General features: G+C 40.5%; 1 protein-coding gene across 2 annotated transcripts in view; it reads right to left on the bottom strand.

Moving 5' to 3' along the window:
* The window catches only part of LOC113142923 (E3 ubiquitin-protein ligase RNF43-like), a 78818-nt gene extending 61760 nt beyond the window's left edge, over window positions 1-17058 (bottom strand). Inside the window, exons 1-4 of one of the 2 annotated variants that reach the window (XM_026328287.2) lie at window positions 16576-17058; window positions 16075-16420; window positions 15775-15866; window positions 15317-15667 (exon numbers count right to left, since the gene is read on the bottom strand). In XM_026328287.2, coding sequence (XP_026184072.1) covers window positions 15317-15667; window positions 15775-15866; window positions 16075-16420; window positions 16576-17058 — 1272 coding nt within the window. Of the gene's footprint in view, window positions 1-12178; window positions 13716-15316; window positions 15668-15774; window positions 15867-16074; window positions 16421-16575 lie in introns of those variants that run through there. The other variant, XM_026328288.2, reaches the window with a different exon arrangement.
* Between the last annotated feature and the right edge of the window lie 2249 nt (window positions 17059-19307).

Below are 19307 nucleotides of genomic sequence, written 5' to 3'. Positions count from 1 at the left end.
GACGCTCTATACAGTATGACATTATAGAGCCCAAAAAATGTGTTGGGAGCTGTCAAGCTTTACTTTTTTTGCTGTTTTGGAGCAGCTCCCACTCAGGGGATTATCAGGTGAACGGCCCTGATGAGACATCATGGCCCTGTTCTCTCAAACACAGACTGCCTTTTGATCTGCCCGCCTGATTCCAGTCAACGGCTGCACACCAAGGGCAGCTGACATTGAAACTGCAAGGATCCGGTTTTTTTTTTTTGTTTGTTTTTTTTACTTGGAGGCTGCAAGAAGCCTAATGCTGGAGTAAATGTAAACACAAATTATGTAACACAGATATAGTTGATATTCCACTGGTGCTATCACTTGCCCACAAAGTGATGGTCAAAGGGCCATTTGAAAATGAAAATCTGAAAGCATTCCAACTGTAAAATGTCAATAATAGTAATGCATATTTTCAGAGAGCTCAACAATGAGATCATTTGTGTTTATGTTGCCAACTGGTATTAGCTGTTAGTGCTGGCTGAACTACACTCCACAGGGTTAAACATGAGGGGAGTCAGTGACTGTCCAAGCCTCTCTTAGAGCACCCTAAACAGCAGCCTGTCAGCATTCCTGCTGGGTGCCAAGGTATTTACTTTGGACAAGAGAAGGAGGCACTGTGAGGGGCAGCTTCTAATTAGGAGCAGCCAGTCGAGAGGTCACGGCCAATTGGAACGGGTCTCCTAGATATGCAGTCCTCTCCTGAGCACTGTTGGACAGTACACCAGGCACAGTCTAGCCTGACTTTGGTTGTTTTTGGAGCAGGCAGCAAGATCAGTGCATGGTTGCACTGAATCAGTTATTCCACCTGAGGTATTACTCATAAGAAGGTCTTGGCAGCATTGTTATCACATGCGAAAAAGAAAGAGTTCAAATGAAGTCATCAGATTATAAAGCTCTAAAATGGTATTAAAATGGCTTTGAAAACATTGTTATGAAGGGCATGCAGTGCCAAATAAGTTTTTCTGAAGGTTTGACTAAATCCATATCATTGCATCTCCAGCGTGAAAGGAAGACAAGGTAAAACACGAGGTTAGTAGGCATTCAACGATTCCATTCACAAAGCTACTTCAGCGGGGTGAGACTGTGCTGGCTCTGGTATTTGACTGTATGGTGCAGAACAAGTACTAAATAAAAATGACAACTGAGGGTGAGAAGCTAGAAATTGCTCTAGTACCTCATAAAATAAATGAAGTAAATACAAGTTTAGCAGGTTACTAAGTCTTAATAGCAAAACTATTGATTCCCAGACCTAATCCAAAATGCGCCAAACACAAATGAACCCGAATAGACAGAGAATCCCAACACAGCATAATGTGCTCTGAATTAACAAGAAACCTTGATCTAAAAAAGGAACACTATAATAAAATGTTCTGTGAATGAATGTAATTTGTTATGTCATTTATTTGGAAAAAAAAAAAACAACAAAAAAAAAAAACTCCTGCACCAACAATAAAACCTTTTGCAGCCAACTGGGCAATAAACAGCAAAAGATAAGAAAAATTCCAACCAATTAATATTGGTGTATGAAATACATTCAAAAAAGTATTTTAATAGCAAGTTGATTTAAAAGGAACAGAGTATCTTCTAACATTTTCACCAAAAACTGCCTGAAGGGAAAGAAAACACTCCCTGCAGGTGAACAGAGACAAACACATTAGTTAAATACACTTGTCTGACTAGCCCTTTGTCTAACTCAAAGGCATGCACTTTTCATTTACTCCAACTGAGAGAACAGCCATCTCTCATGCTGCTGAGCATGTGACCGGTTGTATGATGATCAGTCATGTTTACAGAGAAGAGTCATTCATGTCATGCTCAAACAGTAATAATTAGGACCAGACAACTACAAAGAGCAAAAACACAGCTTTCTTTCAAGCTAACAAAGAAAACAAAATTGTATTTTTCCATTTAATTTGTGATACACCATTTTTGTCCTAGATGACAATGCAACACTCTCTAAAAGGTGATACCTCTTCACCAGGTTTTTCTGTATAGGTCTATTGAGAGGTTATGGTAAACTACATTAATAACAACCCATTTTGATTCAAGAACAAAAAAATGCAAACAATTTCTAACAATGATCTGAAGAGATATACCTGAACTCCTAAGACAGAAAACTCAGTTTTCAAAGGCTCAGTGGAGGAAACGGATCAGTCTTTCCAGAGTACAACCTTAAATTAACAACCCATGAAATTAAACCTCTTAACAATCCACATTTATTCAGTGGCGGGGCCCACATTTTCTGTTGCCTAATGCAAAAATAATTTGAAGGAAATTGTACAAACATGCAGTCCAGTATTGTGGTTTGTAATTGTATCTCATTGAGATCAGCCTCAATGTTTACATTTGAGTCTCCTAACACCGCTGCTAGATTAAAACTTTTATTGTGAAGTATTCAGGTACCCAATGTATTTGTCCCAAAAACCTGCAAATCTGATCTTTCTTGGACATATAAGGAGGAATGTTGATATAACTATGATTTTACCACAACTACCACTTAAAAAACTGTGCATACAGAACCTCAAATGCCATGAACCAACTTTTTCACATTCATTGGAAACATTTCATGGTAATAGTAATGAAAGTGTGGCAACAGTAGAAACATGTCAAAGCACAATGTCAAAACAACAGCAACAACCATAAAATGCAGAAACAGATAAAAATCACTATTAACCCAGTGCATGCTGGGAGGGTTTCTAACAGGCCTAACTCAAGTACCACAGTCACATGATCTAAACTCAGCCAATCAAATCAATGCTGATCATAATTTCAACTATTTACCGGTACTCTGCTTTTATTTAAAGCACAAGCAGCAGATAATTTGATCCAGGATTGACAATCATTCCTTAAACTGCTCTAAGAAAATTAGCTGGATGACAGGATTAACAGGATAATTTTAGACTTACATCAGCATGTTTGCTTGAATTCCTGCAATTGAGTAATATGGCCTGATGTCTTCATTCATTCATTCATTCATTCATTCACAGATCTGAATTTTCCTTCAGGATTAATAAAGTTTATCTCATCTGTTCTTATCTTATCTACATAATTTCACTACACTAATCAAGATGGGGGGGGGCATGTGGTCTTCATGAGACTGGCAGTGTGTACTACAGCACTACAAAGTATTATCAGAACTGTATTACAGCTAAATATTTGACATCACTTGTTCATTGTCAAAATATGTACATAGTAAAATCGGACTTTTGTTTTAATTTTTTTTTTCAAATTCAACGAATTAAACTCTACATGAAGCAGAGATGTATGAGGGCCATTGTTGCAACTAACCCTGAAGCCACTCTGAAAAGAAGGCAAAAGAAAAAGGGTCAAAACCAGGACATGCTGTTTGTTGTTTGGTAGTGACCATGTGACTTTTGGAGACATAAAGCATTTTTTGTCAGCAGCGTTATCTCCCTGGACCTGGGGTTACAATATGGCTTTTGTAGTCATGCAGCACTGAAAGATCTAAGTCACTTTGATCCCACTTAATAGAGTTTGGTAAATGATCTCAGTATGGAAGCTCCGCCTCCTGTGCGCACACGAGCACACACACAGACACAATGAACACAACTCATTGCTTGTACACACATATATAAGGAATCAGACTGTCACACAGGTGAAAACCTTTCTTAGAGATCACTCAGTCAAGCATTAAAGCAGAAAAATAGAAAATTTGCTTCAGCAGACTGCAAATTTTACTTTTTACTATAATGACTATTTGGCTCTAATGCAAATGTTTCTATTATAAATATGTAGCCAAAATACTTTTCAGCTTGTCATACTAAATATCTTAAGGCCATTCTTAACTTACAAAATTGCATTGCTAAGAGGTGCCATTGCTATATTTGTCCAAGTGGTAAGCAAAAAGCCCTGCAAACAAATATTGCAGAGAGTCAGTGGAGGAGCCACAGGGAGCCGGGGAGGAGGGAGTTTTTCAGAGTATTTATCTGTGGTATGGTGATGACTCTTTTCCTCCAACCTCTCAGCAAACTAAGCGCTTCCTGCCTTTTGAGTACATGTAGTCATTTTTGTCCTTGAAACTAAAGCACATGCAATGACTTATAACCATTTTAAAGAGCTGTCAAGAAACAAGAGAGTGCTGGTTAGAGGTGAGGAGGAGGAATCTGAAGCCGAGGGAGACAAGCAGAGAAATGAGAAACTGCAGAGAAGTATCTCAGCCTTTGATGTTCAGGAGAGAAGAAAAGGCTGCTCTCGCCACTACAGGCGGGGCAGACGTTATTAGTGACTGCATGATAACGTCAACACTTATACTATCTATGAAGAGATTTGGCTGAGGATTCTGTTCAACACCACATCACAAACTGCACATGCAAACAAAACACAGAATCACACAATCATCCATCCTCAAACTGTGCATACATGCTAGTCTTTGCAAAGACAGTATTATCTATGGGATAATCTGCGCAATAGAGTAACTCTGCTAAAGGTCAATGTTTGTTCAAGTTTGAAAAAAAATACAAAAAGTTTTACTCTGAATCATGTAAAATCTTGTCTGTCTAGAAGCCAAAGTTCCATAGTCCCATTGTTGAGGACTGCTCCTATTCCCCTGTCCTCTGATCTTGGCACATTTAAAGAAAACAGACACTGAGCTATATGATTTAAAAGAAGAGGAAAGAATCCATTTTTCTTTCGTATTGCACATAGGATGATGATTTAATATCAAACATTTTAATGTAATTGTAGTCGAAACCACAAAAGATTTCAGGGTACAGATGGCTAACAAGAGTGCTAAGAAACTAGAGTCTAGTATGTTATCAACAAATAGAAAGTACAGCTAATGCTGGTGGGAATGCCATAAACCATGAACCAAATACTGCACCAATTTGAATTTTAAGTGATAACAATAACATGACTGGCAGTCCACTCAAAACCAAAAATGTCAGTCAGCATTTTGTAACATCCCACGGACAAGATGTAGATATTTCACAAGATAAATTGAAATTTCTACCTGATGCCCTCATGTATGACTTATATGTGGTATACCAGAGTTTGTGGTACATTAATAAAACTTTCATCATTACACTATACTAATGGCGTTAGAGCAGGGTATCTAAGTACTTAACTTACCCCAGTCATTAACTGGGATAACCTTTCAGCTGGTGGAGAGAAGCCACAGCCAACACTCCTACCAGTAGCATTTAAATTCTCATGTCCTATGCTGCAATTGTCATCTGTTGCAACATGGTTCCCTGCAATAATGTGGCCTTGATCCCCAGGGAAGGGATAGCTTGGCCTCCGCACCCGCTATGGATCAGCAGGCTTTCCTATGTACTCCCAGTGGATCGGTTTCAGCTGGAAAGAGACAGGTGCTTCACTTGACCTGCACTGTCGGGACAAATTCAGAAAAGGTCGCACAGGATAGCTATCTCACTGGGAATGCAAAAATGTCGAGGTACCCTCAACTGTTTAATCTCGGACGTTTTACATCATTAAATTTCACTGACCCTGACTGCACCCTGGCCCCGCCTAGCCTCATGTCACATGCAGTGCCATCAAAGAAAAATATAGGTATGTGTGTGAGCGCATGTATATGCTCTTTTATAGAGAGCAGTGACTCATTCAACTCCAAAATAATGGATGCGTGGCTTTACAATGGCATGACTTAAAAGAGCGGCATACATTTGAAGGTCCTCAGGCACTCTGGTGGTTTTGCAGAGAGACAGACAATAAAAGTGCTCAAACAAAAGAGCAAGACACAGCCGGTATCATTAACATTTCATTTAAATGTTTGTTTATGTGTGTTCAGCTTTTCCACCCCTCCATCTGAGACTGATGAAGTGTGTGAACGTCAAAGTAATAAACAGTGGCGTAGGAGGACAAGCCCTCACTTTTGTTAAATTATGTTTTAAAATGCTGTTTGTTTGTGCTGTAGTGTTCCTTTTTTCCTCTCCTGTGCTGTTCAACTCACCCTGTCTGTGGCCCAGTGCAAGGATAAAGTCCAGTAGTGATGCATTTACCATGCTACAGTGTTATGCATGTGTGTACTTGCCATATGGGTTCACATGAGAACATAGAATTAAGTATTTAACTCTTGCACAAATGAACAAGGTAGTGAGTGGATGTACAGAAGTGTCAGAGTGTACACTGGAGTAGTAGAGACCTTTCCTGGGTGTTTGCATTAGACAACGATAAAAAGTAGACAGGAATGTGCTGTATAACTTTCAAGAATTCCAGACGTGGTCTAATGACTTAAAAAGAAGGGGGCCGGCAGGATTAGGAGATTTGCCATGTTTCCTCTACCTGCCTTTCCCGTCTTTGCAGTGCCCTGGGAAACTTTTTAAGGGCCATCTCTTGTAGAAGAGGGTGGACAGGACAGCACTAGCCCCTGCTTCCTGTGCTGCTTGCACAGGAGAAACCATTAGTCGAGAGCTTGTCTGATAGCTTGGACACACGTGGGGTTCTGGTCAAGGCAAGAGCCAGAGGCAACATAGGAGTGTAGTCTCAGATCACTAGAGGCTGGGCATAATAGAAAAGCAATAGCAGGCAGGCTGATCTGATGACCATTTTGAAATACATAAGACAAAGACATCTTGATGGCAGATCTGTATAAGCTGGCCACATAAAGGAATGTCAATAATCTCTGCATCAACAGCACTAAATATGTTTCTTATGTTATATGGATGCTTTAAATTTGATGTTTGATCCTGAAGGTCTGCCTCTCCTGCATAAACAGAAGTGAATCACGAAAAAGCCAGCAATCTGTTTAACAGGCAAAGCACAGGGAAATTGTGAAATTACAGTGATCTGATTCATTCCTTTATATAGCTGCCAGCACTGCCAAGAACCAGGTAGGATGAATGGGGACATGATTCTTCAGCTGTGTATATTGAGGTTTCAGAGCAGAGCTTACAGAGCAAGGCATGATCTCTGCAAATGTGAACTGAGGTCTGGAGCAAAATTTAGAGCAGGCATACTGCTGCTCTGTTATTGTATTGAAGGAAAACATAAGAATCAGACTTTGAGTGCATCTGTTCAGCTAAATATGAGGCTTTATTGTCTGAAATTTCTTCCAGATTAATTAGCAATCAAATAACTGCAGATTTTTCTAAGCATGATAATAGAAGGGACAGAAAAGCACTAAATTTGTAGTGAAAGTTTAGCCATTATTAATAACAATAACCCTATAATAATCAAGTTTTTACTGGCCGTATATTTTTTCCCAACACTACAATTCTTCTGCACACTTGTCGCTATATTTGTCAAATCCTCCAAAAACCTCATGGATTAGGAATTACACATATTTTCAAAGAATACAACACATTTCTGAAGATATTCATTAATATAAAGTTATATTAAATCTTCACCTATTTTATTTAAAGTGCTCACACAAAGACTTCAGAGTTAATACGCTATACTGCTAAAACAAAAAGGGAAAATTGAAAGAGTTGAAAATCTTTTCTGTCACACATTGAATAATTTCTTCAGAACAAAGTGGTTTAAGGTTTAACAACAATCAGTGCAAACCATAATCATCAATCCATGGAAGGCTGTATTCAAAATCACACTGAAAATCAAAGTGAAAAAATAAATAAATAAATAATCACAAGTTGCATCATTTTCATCACTGCAACTCAGAATATGACTCACACACTTCAAGCAATATCTAGACAGTCTCCTGGTGAGTCAGCTTGCCGGTGAGTCCCAGTCCTGGATCAGGGCATCAGTGAGCTCCTGGACAGTCTGTGATAGTACTTGGTGGTGGATGTGCTGAGACAGAATGTCACATAGGTGTTCAGTTGGATTTAGGTCAGGGGAACATGAGGGCCAGTTAATGTCATCAATGCCTTCATCAGCCAGGAACTGCCTACACCCTCTATCCACATGAGGCCCAGCATTGTCCTGTCCCAGGAGGACCCAGGGCCCACTGCACCAGTGCCAGGTCTGACAGTCACTGAGGATTTTATCCTGGCACCTCACAGAAGCCAAGGTACTGTTGGCTATGACATGGAGGTCTGTGAGGCCCTCCAAGGATATACCTTCTCAAACCTACAACCAAACTGGTTATGCTTGATGATGTTACAGGTAGCATAATTTTCACCACCGTGGCTCTAGACTCACATGTGTCACATGTGCTCAGTGTGAACCTGCTCTCATCTGTGAAGAGAACGGGGCAAGTGAATGCCAATCGAGCTGTATGGTGCTGGGCTGTGAGCACAGGTTGTACTAGAGGACTTCACGCCTTCATACCACAGTCATGGTTTACTCTGGTCAGAATCTTTTAGACCAGTAGGCTGCTAGAGGACATTTTGTAGGGCTCTCTCAGTGTTTCTCCTGTTCCTCCCTGCACAAAGGAGCTGAGGTAGTTCCTGTTCCTGGGTTGTTGCCTTTCTACGGCCCTGTCCAGTTCTTCTGGTATAACAACCATCCTCCTGGGGCCTCTCCACAGCAAACCTTCTTGTGACTGTACATGTGTATGTTGCCATCTTGGAGACATTGGACTACCTGTGCTACCTGAATGGGCTGCAGGTAGTACCTCATGATACAAGAAGGGACAAGGACACTAGGAACACACAAAACTGAATGACGATTCAGTCAGGAAGGATGAGGAGAAAGCATTTGTCTGTGACCACCACATGTAAAACCATTCCCTTTCGGAGGGGGGGTTGCATTTGCCTTTCAAGTTTAATTTGCACCAAAGCAGGTGAAACTGATTCACTTGATGTTATGTATTCACTTGTGCACTGTGACACTGTGTTGCAGTGGCAACCACAGCAATGGAAAGCAGTGAGGAGCCCTGAGGAGCCCTGGACAGGCTGTTATCTCATCCAGGGAGATAGGAAGTATGGACAGGAAATCTAGAGGGAGGGGGAGGAGAAGGCCCATATGGGAAGTGCAGTGTAAACAGTCTCGGTTTTTAATCATCCCAGCTCACGTTCAGAACTGGACTCACTTTGATGTGCTCCCTGAGCGCCCCCTCCACCCTCCCATCCCTTGTTCCCAAACGGCCGTGTTGGGGGCCAGCTGGGGGGGAAACATGCAGACAGTGTCCTTGGACAGTCGAGGGCTCAGGGAGAGACGGAGAGGCATTCAGTACCTTGTGGGACACTAAGAAGGGAGATGAAAGAATGTGAAGTGGTGCAGAGTTAACTGGTGTTCACTCAATTGCCTGCCCTGCCTTAATTATAGCTGATGTATTTAAGGGAGCTCTCAAAGGTCAATTCAACATTTCTAAGTAGAATGATCCAAAAATACAGCACGAGGCACAAAAAGAAAGTCAAGAAGACTCTAAATGAAAATAGGTGGAGCTTTGGTAATGTCCTTAAACTTGCCACAATGCCTGTTGGAAGATAAACTCCAGCTCTTTTGCCAAATAGAGGCCAGAGAACAGTTGACAATCCTTTCAAGCTCAAAATTATCCCAAACGCCTTTGCATTTCTCATCTGGTCACTATGCAAGAGTCATTTGAAAGCGGGAGAGAGTCAAAATTCCTCAGCACTTGAATTTGTCCAAATAGTGCTGGCCAGACCCCAGCCAGTGTTCCAATGAACGTGTTCATTCAGAGGACAGGGCATACTTCCAGGGAGATCACAGTTTAATAAATCAGAGAGAGATACCTGCCAAAGCAAAGCCTCATGACTTGAAAACACCAAAGAAAACTGAGAATTTCTTCTATACTATGTACTCTGAGTTTATTCCTTATGTGTTAGCAAACATGACCGAAAAAGGATCTCATGGTAAGTAAGGAACCCCAGCACTATCTTTGATTTAAATTAAATATTTAAATTTAATATACAGAAACATCAGTATCTGAACTTATGGTGTTTTAACAGTACACTAAATATGATACATTTGTCATTATTAAATGACTGGTGTAACATTGCTGAACTTGCAGACAGAAATTTAGCCTTGAACACTTTGGTTTTGTGGTTAAAATAATACATTAAGAGGCTGGACAAAGGAAAGAGAGGAGAGAGTGTTATCTGTAATTGAGGAGGACTAAGGCAATGAGAGGCAGAAAATCTATCTATGGGAAGACATGAACATAAAGCGGGAACTGTGAAGCAGCCTACAAAGGCAATAACAACCTGTTGGAACAGGCCTAAGCTGCAACAAAGAGCATCCTGCAGCATAACACCACTTCTGTGGGAACAGCTCGGGAAGAGAGAATCCATCTAAAATATTTCCTACTTTTGGACAGAATCACAGGCAACTGTCTGGTTTGGGAAAACAAGAAGCAGAGATTACCACCTCTGCCTTTCAAACAAGCAAAAAGAAAGAAAATGGGAGCTCTAATAGCAGAAGCTCTTGTCTGACTGTAGCAAAGACAACAATATTAGCTGACTATGGTACTGGTGCACCTTCAATCAAGGCAATACAAGCAGACATCACTTTTACACCCCATCGCTCATACACTGCACCCTAATATAGCATGCATAGTACACTGATGAAACCGACTGCTGTGACCTGGTGAGTGCTTTTATGTATTATCAAGATTGCTGATATATATTTTGTGACAGGAATCTGTATAAGGTTTTATGGGATGGGATGGGGTGGAAGTGTCTTTGATCTCAGCGACACTGTGTTATGCATCCATAATATGTTGCCAACATCACACACAGACACATTAAGGTCTATTGGCTTTAACTGGAAAGGAAAACAGCAATGGATTTTTACCATGTCGAATACTGGGGTTTCTATTGGAGAAGTCATGTAAATCCTTATCAGTTATGACAAACTGCAGCATCTGGCTTGCCATTCATAAAATCTCCCACACCTGGTGAGTGAAGAGAGAGTGGATCCTACAATACCTCATCTCTACTGGCCTGTTTCTTTGGAAAAGGCAAATAAATTGACACAGCTGAAGCGTTACGGCCCTGGAACCTTAATCCACTCCTGAATCCTAAATAGGCACAATGAATTTGCCGTTATAAAATTTTTTCCCAATTGCCATTATTAAAAAAAAAAAAAAAAAAAAAAAAAAACACACACACACACACACACACACACACACACACTCACTTTCTCTTAAATTACAGGTTTGAATGGGTCTAAACATGATTTGGTGTTTTGTTTAACAGTCTTTGACCACACCTTGAAATGAAAACTGTTGGAAGAACATTAGGTGCCATAAATAGTTACTACAAAATAAAGCTGTCACCCTTGAAAAGATACACCTACAAAAGTTGGCAACCTCAACCAAACCCATGTTTTTCAGGGATACATAAAAATAGTTTGAAAACAAACTAACCTCAATAACACCTGTATGTCATCACTAAAAGGAATTTAGATATTCTGTCATCGCATGCTGGGTGCTGAGTGGGAAGTGTGGTACTGTGAGCAGCTCTTGGAGAGATACAGTGTACTGAAACCCATGGTCACTATAATATATGAATGTCGTATAGCTACAAGAACACGTGTTAACATCATTTAGTTTATTAGACAGTGGATGATGTGCAAACTGTTGTTTAGGTTAGTGAAATGTGTGGCCAGTGGACTGATTCACTGAAACATGGGACAGTGTGTTCTTAAAATTAATGCTTTTTACATAAAACCCTTCATACATACATAGAACCTATGGGCTTTGAGCATTGAATTGAATTTTTCCTCTTCAGTTGGTATAATCTAATTGTGATAGTGGTAGAGATAAAGCCAATGGATCTCACAAAGCACAACACAGATTTAAAAAAAAAAAAAAAAAAAAGTTTAAGATCTTAGTCTGAAATTATCTGTTCATTTATACTGGTTACAGAACCCTGTAACATCTTCTTCAATGTGAGGGTCCTCTGGGAGAATAGGGCTATTAGAGCAACAGGCCACTGCAGATGTACAGTAGATCAAGGCATAAAGGATGCCAAGTAGTAGGGCACACATCTAATAAAATACATGGGCTGAATATCAAATATTCACACAGATCCACATTGCTCAAGTCTGTATGAGCAAGGCAATAAATCCCTAACCGCTTTGTGGCCACTATTCACATTACTGGGGAGCCTGGAAACTTTGGGCCCCGTGAAACAGTTGGAGTGACAACAGGTGCCCAGCCCTGTAGCTCTGCCCATTGGAAAAATAAGGCAATTTCTCTTTGTTTTTGTTTGTTTGTTTTTGTTATTTTTTTAAGTTGGTGGGAGGTGAATAATAAATGTCTGGTGTGGTCAAACAAAACAGATACACTTTGCTGACACCTTACCTGCATTAGTTTTCCCTCCGCGTAGCCGGCACTGCCTCCCACGAACACCCCTTCCAGCGTGATGGGCTTCCCCGCCGGCTCGTGCTTCAGCAGCGTCACCTTGATGAGCGCTCGGAGGGCCGGTCGCTCGGACTCCAGGCCCGGCTGGCCCAGCACCACCTGCAGGGCCGCCATGAGCAGCCACGGCCAGAGCCCGGCCAGGCGCCGCTGGGGGACGGTCATGGCCTCGGCTGTAGCGGCGGTGCCCGACCGCACATGGTGGACTTCAAAGCAGGGAAGCACCGCGGATAAACAAAACGGGCAAAGTATTTATGTATCTATGGCCCACTCCTCCTTTCTGCCTCGGCGACTACTGCGAAACGGATAAAATCCAAACTTTTAAAGCTGGAGGACTGCCATCATAACTGGCTGAATGTCCTAAAACTTCAATTCAAGCACCAGAGTTCCTAATCAGACACAGCGCTCAGTGCCCACATGGAGCCAAGCGCTTCGTTTCCGAAAACCGATATCTTCTGAGAATAAAACAAGCTCTGATGAACTTGTATCCAGTGTCATTAATAGGCCTAGGGGTGGCGAAGCATTGCGTGCACAAATGCACCACGAAGGCACGCAGTGTTATGATAGAGCCTCAAGTGTGCACTGCTTTCCAACAGCCTGCTCTTCATTTGATAGACAACAAATGTCCTCATTTGTTATGTGTTTTCCTTATAACTGAATAGTTGTATCCTCTCCCAGAAGGGCAGGTCCTGGCAGCGATGTATCGGTCCTCATCTGTATCCGACCTGATATTAATATCACAGGGCTCAGCAGTCACTGTACTTTACACTCACATTTTTCGGCCGCGGACGAGTTGACAAACAGCGTCAACAGACAGCACGTCCAGTGGCCTCCACACTTTCTGGATAAATCCGCCGAAAACGCTGCAGAGCGACTACTTGAACTTCAAAGGCTGGGTTACAGGTTGCCGCCGGAAAGTTAGAAGGCATGCTGACAGATAACGCAATGCCAGAAAGTTGGGTAATATTTTTACAACCTGGGAGTTGCGAAAAATAATCCTCGCAGAAGTTGTTAAATGCAGCACAGCGCTCTAATTATTAACCAAAGCAAGTGGGCCATTCCCTTACTTCCAACTTGATAATTATACGGGCTCCAAAAGCAAAGCGACTCGTTTAACAGACCCATCAACTGATTCTCTACAGCCGGTCCTCATTTCAACCCGCATTAAGAAAGAAAACCAACCAAACAAACAAACAAACAAACCCGAGTTCAGTGTCTCCGCTGGACTGTGAGAAGTTAGATACGACCCTCCTGAAACCACCGAGGGGGAAAATGAATGGTTTATCAAAACCGTCAACGGATACAGAGAGGAGACAGGACAAAAAGTACGGAAATGGTGGTCCAAACTTCATACAACCCCTAGTTAACGTTAATAAAGTAGAGAGAGACCGTGTACAGTTACAACACCGTCCCAAAAATCTACCTCCGGGACTCTCTCGCTCCCCGGGGATCTCATTGACAACCTCTACCTGCTCACTCTTCTGCTGCCTTCACGTACTGTCGGACATTGGCCCTTCATAAAAACTACGCACCCCAACACCAACCTCGCACGCCCAGCGTTTGGTGGGGTAGGGACAGCGGGGTAGTTGTCTTTCTCTGAAATCTAATACATCCAAAAATAAATACATAAATAAAAACTGTGGTAGTGCTGGTGCTATATTTTATGATTAGAATGCAACTCTCGAGAAATGCAAGGTAAATGTTACTAATGGCATTTGATGAATTTTTAGTCAGATTAACCTAAATGATAAACAGCCATCAAACAGTACTTTTCTCGTGTGTCCACCAAAACGCTCTTAAATGCTCTAGAAGACAACGTTTAAGAAATAAAATAGCAAATATAAGAATGTCCTGAAGGCAGCATCAGAAGCTGAGGGCGGAGCAGATGTACAGCAGCGGCGCTGATCAAAAACGAGGGCGTGGCTCCCCCTGCTGGGCAGTAGAGGCAGTCTGCACCGAGCTGCAGTGCTGACAAAAAAGGATGAAGCACTACATTTCAATTTTAATGATAAAAATTCTACACAGTTACATTTTTTAAAAACACTGCACATTTGAAAAGACGCAGCAAAGACCACTACAATTTCACTATCTCAAAGCAAACAATTTTTAATAGATTAAACGATTAATTTTCATAAGCCATAAAATATTTGCCCTCATTACTGCAGCTTTTTACAACTTAATATAAAAAAACACTGCCATTTGTTTTAAAAAGAGTCAAAAATCTGCTCAGTAAAACGGGGAGCCTAGGTTTAGGCTATAGGCCCCGGCTGCAAATATGTATAAATACTTAAAATTACAATTCTTTAAAATCAACACAAATTTCAGAGAATACTCTTAAAATGTTGAAGTAAAATACTGTTTTACAATGTTAAAAATGTTCTGTGGTACAAATATTTCTAATTCTTAAGAGAAACAAAAAAAATATGACCTGGCAGATACTCTATGTATGAAGCAAACAATAAGGTAAACAGTACTATGAAAATAAGTTAATATCTACAATATTTAAATACTTCTTTGTAAAATGTTTTAAATAAGATTTAAATTAAAACAAAAGATACTTCTACACAAATAAATATCATTTAAGTGGAGAATTATATACGAAAACTCAAGATCACATCCTGGAGTGAGAAAGGACTCCCTGTCGTGCCAATCATATCAACATGCTGAGATCTAGAACAAAAAGTATAACCAGCTATCAGTGAACCTGCTGCAGTGATGACTTACAAAAACATTTAATAGTAATTTTGTAATTTCTCCGCTTACCCAAGTTTTATTCTGAATGTGCTGTTGAAATATCTGATAGTCTTACCTAAAGATTTGGAGTACTTCTTTTGCAGCAGCTGTTCTAAGCCTGACTAGGCTCCGTCTGAGTGCTGCAAAATTCGATATTTATGATCTCAGTGTCCTTTGCTTCTTCACTGGCAACCTTACCAGGGCACAAAGGAAACAACAGCAAACAATGTACAAGTCTTCTGCTAAGCTGTTACACTTTCTCTTCTCCCTCTCATTCTGGTGAAGTTCCTTGTCTTTACAAATAATGAAGCTAAACACCTTCAGGAAGTCTACACTGTAAAAGCTTACCTCAAATATGGCATCTTCAGGCATTTGCTCAGGTACTGAAACCACATATTCCTCCTGCTGTTTTTGTGTAACTACATCAAAACTGCCTGAGGGGTTAGCTTTGATAGTGCTGCCAGGGGTGTTACATAGCATGGCATTATTGGTGTTAAAGGGCACCTCTAACACAGGGCCTGTCTTCTCTGGGGTCACAGCTTTGACCAGACAGTTATTGTTTGGAGTCTGCATCACTTCATCAGCAATCTTGAAAATAGCATCTAAATTAACGTCACATTTTTTCTCTTCCTGGTTTTCCTTGGTCTGTAAGTCATGGTTGTAGTCCCCGTGACAGAACATATTCACAGGATATCCTGCCTAAAAGTAAAAGCAAAATATGTTAGTCCCTCTAGACCAGTCACAGATTTGTTGTGAGCAGAGACACGTGTTACATGACAGGAATAGATGTACTTCACTTCACCTACCTGGTAAATACTATGGGGAAAGAACAACCTTGTCTGAAGACCACCAAATGGCATGTGTGGAGGCACAAGGTTTGGATGGTAGCACTGGCAAACTTTAAGCAGATGGACAAAATGATAGTTTACATTATAAAATGCAGTGTTTTGATTTGGGATCAAAATTCTACAATGTACTAATAATAATACTAAATTTTTAAGAAAACATTATCTACTCATGTATAATTTAAATAAGGTGATGGAACAGTTGTGGTTTCTGACTTGGTCTACCCATATTCCTAAGACATTAACAGATGACCCGCTCACCTGGGGAATAGAAGTCAGGTTGAAATTGTGTACTATGAGGATTAAAAGTGGGGATATTTGGATTTTCCTGGTTTGCAGTACCCAGTAAACTCTGCTGGACATGCATAGTATTAGTGCTTGAAGCTAATTCACTGTAGTGCTGGCTTATGGATACTGGTATTCCTTTGTCTGTAGCATGGACAGAAGGAGAAAGCGCTGCACCGGGACCCCTTACTAGATACCGTGGCGGCACCGGAGTTCCAGCCTGAGTTTTATTTGGATAGTAAGGGGGAGGTGGCTCCTGATGTTTGGGGCTAAGCAAGGAAGAACTGCCTGCAGACACACGAAACACATAGATGACAACAACCTGTCAGACAGTGATTATTAAACCTTAATTCATTACATTGTGAAATTAAACTTGTAATATAGAAACATATGTGACTATTACTATAGGTCTCCACTATTTAAAGATGCTTGTCCACAGCCATGATGAGTAATGCAGTGACACTTGCCTCTTTTTACATTTTTATCTTTGCCATCAACATCCAAACAGAATCGCTGGTATCGACTTGGGGGCCGACAGTTCACGTTCAGACCAGCTTGTATCTTGGCCTTATTGTCTACCGTGAGTCTCCTCAGACTGGCGACAAGTTCAGGGTGGTTTCGTTTGAAGTTTGGGTTGTAAAAATAGTGATATCGCCCACTGTCCCAGATGTAGTGGTGGATGGCTTTAGCTGCTGGATCTACCTTCCTGAAGCCATACAGGTTGAGCTGGCGGACAAAGCTCGAGAAGTTGGTTGTTTTGAAGATGTCAGCGTTGTCTGAGGCCGTGGTACTAGGATTCAGGATGTGACACTCAAAGAGCTTTTGATCAATGATGATGACCTCGCCAAGGCTGTCCCAGGAGATGGCTCTATTGTCCGGGTTGTTGACCAATCGCCACAGTTTGGCAGGGAAGTTGTTAGGGTTGATGGTGTCAGGGAGCGAACTTTCACCAGCATCCATGCTTTAGTCTGTAGAGTGGGAAACAGAGCTAATGCAAGCAAATACTGGTGTTCTGACAATTTGTGCTCCCCTGTCAAAAAATGCTACTGCAATGCAAATACACCTGACCTGACCCCTCACACTCCCTAGACTAACTCTAATAATTACAAATATGTGCATGCATAGGACTACTAGCACAAATGATCATAACACCGGTTTAATTTAATCTGATCATGATGCAAACTGCCAACAGTCAACTAACTTAATTCACTGTGACAGTTTAACTTCCAACAACAGCAACATTTAGTTATGATCTAGTTAATATCGCACATCACAACATTAGCTAATGCTAACATTAAAAAAAACAACACATGTAACTAGTTAACGCTACTCAGTTTATAAAACACCGGAAACGTCCATCAGATTGACGAAGCACACTTTTTCTAACTTCTAACTTTACTGACACAATAAACTTTAGCGTTAAATCAAAATGCTGCAACTTTCTGGTTGAGTTTCAGGTCACATTAGTTACCTTTAGCATTACCCGAGCTAACGTTAGCGATGAGCGTCAACTGGACTAGTTAACCTTAATGAAACGAGCTCACCTCTGACCCAGTAGGTTATTGGGCCTTGTTTTTACACAGTAACGTGAAATCAAGGTTACATCAAATTATTTCGATCTTGCCTTGAGAGACTGTCGCTGATATGCCCGTAAATAAAACAGTAACGTACCTGGATCCAGAGGACCTTGTGCTGTCATAACCGTTAAGTTTCCGTTGGAGTCCAAACTGCCAAACCGTGACCCGGAGACCGTTTGTCCATAAAACAGGTCCAAATGTCACCATCAGTGACAAAGTGATTTTATTTTCATACATTAAATGAATGGTTTTCCGTAATGGCTGGAGCAGGATCATGGAAGAGGTGGCAGCTGGTCAAACTGGAGATCATTTTCATGGTAACAATATATTAACGTCACTCCATCTAAGATCAAGTGGAGTATAAATGGAAATGATCTAGCACAAGCACCAATGTATGTATCACTTACCTACAATCAGCTTCAATGCCCTCATGAGAAAGGTTTGAAAGACCAGGTTTATTAAATCAGGGAGCTTTGGAGAGGTAGGAAAAATGCTTGTTTGTTGTTGATGGCCTAGGACACATTAGTCTCCAGCCTGACTGCTGTGCACACTAAACAAAAGTAGGCTAACCATTTTAATAACATCAGCCTAAGCTCAGTGCCAACAGGCCATGAGGATGTCTGCTGAGAACTGTTCCTCAGGTGAATGGTACGAGCTGTCTTAGCTGAAACTAATGAGAAATACAATTACTGAAGCCAAAATGTCCTTAAACAAAGTGAACATCATGTAATTTACATGTGTTTGGACAGATCTAATTTAAATGGAAGCTCTTTATCCTTGTTTGTATTTATATTAAAATGCATTTGTGTTTTAAATGTAAATCTTTGTTGACTATAAAGCACACTGAGAGCTGCTGTACCGGAGTCAAATTTCTTGTGTTCAACATACGTGGCCAGTAAAGCTGATTCTGAATTTAAACATTTGACCATGCTTACAAATGCAACACCTGAATACAAAATAAACATATAAAACAATAAAACAGACAACGTAAGAAGCGCGAATTTAAAATGCATAAAATAGAAAATTAGAAAGTCGCAGCACTTTATTTTTCATTCGTGCTTTGGGCTGCTGGAGAAGGTGGGATGCGTCTGAATGGTCAGCTCAACTTAATTTCTCAGGCCTAAGAAACAGATCATATACATAAATATATACTATTTTATATACTATAAGCAATATTTTTTGCTTCACCTAACCACTGGATGACAGGGATATTGTATTTCTATGAGTATTTATAATTTTCACACATTAAATAGATGGTGCTGATAAAACTAGAATTTACTATAATGAAATTTTTAAAATGTCTCCCCCTACTGCTTGCAATCAATATTTACCAAGGGGAAATAATATACTCGGTATACATATATGAGTCCTATACATAGTATGTATACCGCATGGATACTATATTTTACTATATTATACTATTTTATTTTAACTGAACCTATCGTTACAGAAAGGATCATAATTATCTATAAAACTAGGCCGCTTTGATTAAACCTGGGCGCATAAAATACTTAGATGGTCTTATTTGGAGAAACAAATAAAAGGCACCACTCACCCTCCATCCCTAACCTATAACTGTAACGTTATATGAATATTTTGTATTTTAGTATAAAGTTTTCACAGGTTTGGAGA

This window comes from Mastacembelus armatus, chromosome 14 (genome assembly GCF_900324485.2).
Source record: "Mastacembelus armatus chromosome 14, fMasArm1.2, whole genome shotgun sequence".
Taxonomy (NCBI): domain Eukaryota; kingdom Metazoa; phylum Chordata; class Actinopteri; order Synbranchiformes; family Mastacembelidae; genus Mastacembelus; species Mastacembelus armatus.
Note: the sequence above shows the minus strand (reverse complement) of the source record. Positions and strands in the feature narration are given on the sequence as shown.